General features: G+C 33.0%; 1 protein-coding gene across 1 annotated transcript in view; it reads right to left on the bottom strand.

The window, feature by feature from the left end:
- The window catches only part of LOC145274689 (alcohol dehydrogenase class-3-like), a gene marked incomplete at its 5' end in the record, with an annotated part of 32852 nt that overhangs the window by 1206 nt on the left and 25646 nt on the right, over window positions 1–6000 (bottom strand). The window contains 2 exon segments of the mRNA XM_080127474.1: window positions 2477–2615; window positions 4041–4176. Coding sequence (XP_079983600.1) covers window positions 2477–2615; window positions 4041–4176 — 275 coding nt within the window.

Raw genomic sequence — 6000 nt, 5'->3', positions numbered from 1 at the left:
ACAGGCAGAAATACGTTGTACACCATTCACTATGACTATGCAATTCCTACGGCTACGTACTTAAACTACCTGGCAAATATACCCGGTGAACAGTGCAAGAGAGATACAAACAGTTGCACTTAACGAGAAGATTAGAATCTTAAAGAGATCTTTTGGTGAGAGAATATATAAGCTAGCGAGTGAATGTCTGACATCTGGTATTTGAATTTCAAATAAAAACAATGGTATCTACTGAATTGTCATGTCTCAGTAACGAAAATATCCCAAAATTACAAAAAACAATAAGGTAGAAAATTAATGGTTAATGAAAACAATTTTCAAAGAAAATTATTGAAAATTAAGTTTTGCTAAATTAGCCAAAGATTTTCAGTTTTCAGCAAATATTTACCTCCCTTTTTTATGATTATAACTTTTTTGCCAAACAATTTTCGAAAACTATTTTCTACCCTATCGGTTTTCATAATTTTTGGATATGTTCATTACTGTGACATGACAATTAAGTAGATGCCATTCGTTTTACTTGAAATTCAATATTTTGAATTTTCGCTACAATAATGAAGAAACTTTTTTTTCTATTAAAAGAGAGATAACAATAATAAATCCCTGTATTTTTGCTTGGTACTACATTTTAAACCATTTTTGAAATGCTATTTTCTGTTGACTGAAGAATAACCAACATCCTATGCAGTTCTAGAAGGTCGTCTCTCCCCAGCTGTTGCTTCCTGTATTGGAAGGAGCGGAATAAGTGTATGCTTACTGCCTGAGACACTCCTACTGGGGAATGCCAACAAGGCTGTTTGAGCAAATTGTAATAGGCCAGTGTACTTCCCCTGTAGCCTGTAGGTGCACCGTTTTGACTCCTTGTGGCATGCCATCCTGTAGTGGGAAGGAAGTAAATCAGAACATCATACTAAAATTTAACTCTTTTGCTAAATGACATTATGAATTATCTGCCCTTAAATTGACCAGCTGACAGCAAAAAAAAAAAAAAGAAGAAAATTCAGCAATGGCTGCTTACAAACATTGGTATAGTGACAGACAAAACCTCTTCAGTAATTCTCCCAGTTATAAAATTATTAATAAACCATTCATTATTGTTTATTTTCACAATCGTTTTCATCCATTTATTTCTTCATATTTGCTTTACCACTCACAAACTATTTCACAACAGCAGCAGGGAGGTGTGACAGTGGCTAAGTGGTTAACAACACAGAGTGGCAATCTGGGTGGGCCAAGTTCAAATCCAGTTAGTTCTACAGACATTTTCACTTAGGGATGTTGGCAACCTTCATGTGGCCCCTCTTGTAAATATCCAATGTCTTTCTAGAAAGATATCGGAGAAATGAATGCCAGCAATAATCATCTAATTCATAGCGAAATGAATGAATGATACTCAACACCATCTTCAGCATTCTCAGTTTAAAATTGTGTACCATTTGTAGAAGGGGAAAGAAGAAAATACCAGAGGGAACAGTGGGGGGAGGGGTAACAGAAAAAAAAAAAAATGATGACAATAGAAGAGAAAATGTTGTTCATTTTTTAACTGAACCTGAATATATAACATAAGATCATAAAATAAGAATTGGTAATAGATCATAGAATACTTTTCATCCACTTTATTTCTTCATATTTGTGTCTTATTAATCACTAATCATGCTGCAACAGTAGCATAAACATTCCTAATACAAAATTTATGGAAGAGAAAAGAAGAATAGAAGGAATAGGGAGAGGAGTAAACCATAAGTTTCTCAGTTTTCAATTCTAACTAGCAATTTTATACCTTTATTTTGCTAGTTATTTCCTGTTGAGGGAAAAGCCTAATTTTTGAAACTCCATGGCATAAGGAAATAATCTTTTATTATATTTCTTGGTTTTGAACAATAAATTATGTAAATTTTAATTTAAATTATCTAATTCCTTGTGTGTGTGTGTAAGAAGTATGTCCGAATGGTCTTGAAGCATTGTTTATCGAATAATTCAGTCATTGAAAATAGATAGATCAACTATTAGTCGTTGGAAATGTAATTTTCCGGAAAACAGCAAAGAAAGTTGAGCTCCATTTCTTACCTCTTGAAAATGGGAGATGCCCCCCAAAATATACCATTAATAGTCAGATAAATAAATTCTTATTGAAAATTATTGAACCCTTTGAATTATTTATTTATCTATTTCCAACAACTGAATAATTTTTGCACTGACAAGCCTTCAAAACACTTAACTTAAAGCTAAAACGATATATTTTTTTTTAAAACATAAGAAACATTCATTGACCTTTAAAGATACAAAGCAAGCTTTCGCCTTGATTGAGGCATTTTCAAACAATTTTTTCTTTTTATTTAAAAATCTCCAAAGAAAAGAAAAAAAAAAAATCATGTTTGGCTTTCTTAAATTTTCAAAGAGAGTAAGAGGACAAAAAAAAAAAAAAAAAACTAGAAAATTTAGAGGAAATTGTTCATTTTTTTTTTTTTCCACTTACCTTTTTCCCTGGTGCATAAGATCAAAAGCTTCGTTGATTTTCTCCATTTCCATGTTGTGAGTAATAAATTCATCTATCAACAATTTACCAGACATGTAGTCGAGTACGAGTTGGGGCACACTGTCTCGGCTTTTATAACCTTGTAAATAAAAATTAAACACATTTTTAAAACATCATAAAACAGTTAATCAAGACTGTCACAATTAGAGTTATAATTAATTTAGTTATAATTTAGTCATATTTCTTAGAAAAGCCATTCAACCAGATCTTCTTACAAAAAGATCCTAGTAAAATACATGGTATGTTGTGTATGTAAGTATAAATAAAGTTTTCAAAATTAGTAAAATACATAATAGTATGTTGTGCATGTAAATATAAATAAAAAGTTTTCGAAATTACAATTTTTCCATAACAAAAATTGTTGCATTTAAATACGCAGGCAAAATTATTTTTGCTTCCAATTAAAACAAGCCGAGCATGGCATTAATTTGCATGAGGACAGAAACTGCTACAAAAAGGACAAGTTGGAAGCATAAAGTATTTTTAAATTTGTTGACAGTTAGAGAACAGATGGTGGAAATTACAGTTGAAGTTAGTCATGGGAAAGCAGGAGTTCCGAAAAATATTTCCTTTTTTTTTTTTAGCACAATATACAATTATAGTGTGCAACAATCAAATGATTTTTTTTACATGTTTGAGCGAAGATCAAATCTTTTATTTTCTAACATGTTTGACGATGAAATTGTAAATCGTATAGCAATGGCAACATCAGCTTTTGGTAAACTTTGGAACCATTTGTGGAATGACAGAATTATAAAGCTAGAAACTAAAATCAGAGTGTACAGAGCTGTTGTTCTGATAACTCACTTGTACAGTGCTGAAGCTTGGACCCCTTACCACTCACATATCATGCAGTTGAACGTATTTCACAAACATTGTCTTTGCACAATATGTGGATTTACCCTGAAGGACATGGTGACCAATGCTGATCACTTTGAAAAGTGTGATATCAGTGGAATTGAAACTTTTCTTGTATAGGTCAACTGATTTTATCAGATGTTTGAACAATCAAATGTTCTGCCAGATATTTGAACCAAAGATCAACTGATTTTCTCTCATATTTGAACAAGAGATTAAATGATTTTGTCCCACATTTGGACCAAAGATCAAATGATTTTGTGCCATATTTTAACCAAAGATGATATGTGTATTTATCAGTACTTTGAGTATTAATTTGTCTCATTTGGGCCAGTTCTATAATTAAAAATTAAAATTTGGGCCAGTTCTATAATTAAAAATTAAAATTTGGGCCAGTTCTACAATTAAAATACAATCAACACTTTTTATAGAAGTTATGTTAAACTCCTATTTGCTGCGCATTAATGATTTTTCTGTCACAAAAAAAAAAGAAAAAATTGTCGCTATTCAGATTAACATCAGCTGAAAATGGATATCGTATGTGAAACCAGCAGTTAAAATTCAATTTGCATGCTTATTTTTATGCTTTGTCTCACTTTTTGTTATAAACCAAAAGTTTACACCCACAAGAGCCTCCAAGCATTACCTCCAAAGGCCGTTCCTTTCCAGACACGCCCAGTTACCAACTGGAACGGACGAGTAGAAATCTCCTGCCCCGCAGCAGCAACGCCAATAATGGTGGAGACTCCCCAACCTTTGTGGCACGATTCCAGGGCAGCTCTCTGGAAAGAGAAGGGATTGCAAAGAACATTTAATTCAGAAAAAGATAACCGAGATGCTAATGAGAGAGAGAGAGAAAAGAAAGGATTTACGATATCAGCACACACACACACACACAAGAAGTGTCTTAAATGAAAGAAAATAACTGGAACTTACCTTCATTCAAAGTAATTGTCATGGCGAAAAAAAATCTTGATATTAACAAGTGTAACATTAACAGCCCCAACTCATAGACTTTGTTGCAAGGAAATGAAAGGAAAAAAATTATAAAGCCTTTATATCTGATATTTCCAACAACGCATTTTTTTCAAAATATTTAGACAGTTAATTTCTCCTTCAACGGTCACATACTATTAATCTATGCTGTAACATTACGCACATGTCTCGAACACATGCTTTTTTCTCACATCTCTAACACGTGTCCTTGGGGAAATGACGAATTATGAGAAGGAGAAGAGAGTACAACAAGGAAAGAGATGACTGAGGATCATTTTTTGAAAGATGAAGATTTAATGAGATGGACAGTTGGAATATGAAGCCATGTGCAGCCTCTCAACAAGAAATGTGGTTTTAATGAAAGAAAATTGTGATGCTATCAACATACCCCTCGTCCAAGTGTTACGAACCAAATAAATCTATATATAAAAGTTAATGTGTTTGTGTGTGTGTATCTGTGTGTATTTCCCTACGCAATAACTGTCAATTTAAGTCTACAAACTCGAAATTTGATATACAGGGTACTGAGATTTGGGAAAATCTTTGTGATCGGTTTTCAGCCAGAAATTTGGCTGTTAAGGGTTCAAAGTTCAACGATTTGACCTTTGAGAACTCTACCAAACTCCTCCACAAATTTTGGGTCTAAACACTTGAAATTTTAGATATAGGCTCCTTGGACATGAATCTAACTTAATAACTTGATTTGAGCCCCAAACAATAAATGTTAAGGGGTCATAATAGGGGTCAAAGTTAAAAAAATTGACCACTTTTTTTTTTTTTTTTTTTTTTGCTCAACATACACCTCCACACAACCAGTCAACACCATGCTGAAATGCTAGTAAATAAATATAAAAGGAAATTAGTTTCTCAGCAGAACAAAAGTATAGGAAATTGCTCACAAAGTTATACAAAAGAAAGCTGATATAAGATTGTTACTCAAGGCCTGACAGTACCGGGATCAAAAGATCAGGTGATATATTTTAAACTAGTTTTAAGAGTGGCAATGAGTTTTGTAACAGTTATGGACAGTCTTGGGTTTGCAACGGTTGAGGACAGTTTTGAGTTGAGGACAATTACAAATCTGACACAGTTGAATGCAAGTTGTGGCCTGGACCAGATTAGGATAAACTGATATCGACTGACTAAAACGGTCTCGGCAGACGACTATGCGGCTGTGGACCTTAGCATGTAAGAGGGTCGATAGTGTCACACACACACACACACACACCTAAAATGCAACTGATATTTACATTTACAAGAGAAAAAAGTCACACAGCCTGAGAAGGAAAAATTAATTTAAATATTTAGAAAAAATGCTTTGTTTGAAATACCAGATATGAAGGTCTTTTGTTTAAGAAAGCAAGTCAAGTTTTTCTTTTTTTCTATATCTTCTGTTTCTTTGATTAATGACGTTACGTTAAATGAATGCAAGTTGAAGATCAGGCTACAAAAATCCGAGTTTAAAAAGCTCTAGTTCATATAATTCTCCTCTATGGAGGTAAATCATAGCCGATGTGTGCTGCAGACCTTTATAGACTTGCAGACTGCCCAGCATTGTCTGATTGTAAAATATATTTTTATTTATACAGATTTCATATTATCGAGCCAAT

This window comes from Euprymna scolopes, unplaced genomic scaffold (assembly GCF_053919585.1).
Source record: "Euprymna scolopes isolate OS-2025 unplaced genomic scaffold, ASM5391958v1 sca404, whole genome shotgun sequence".
Taxonomy (NCBI): domain Eukaryota; kingdom Metazoa; phylum Mollusca; class Cephalopoda; order Sepiida; family Sepiolidae; genus Euprymna; species Euprymna scolopes.
Note: the sequence above shows the minus strand (reverse complement) of the source record. Positions and strands in the feature narration are given on the sequence as shown.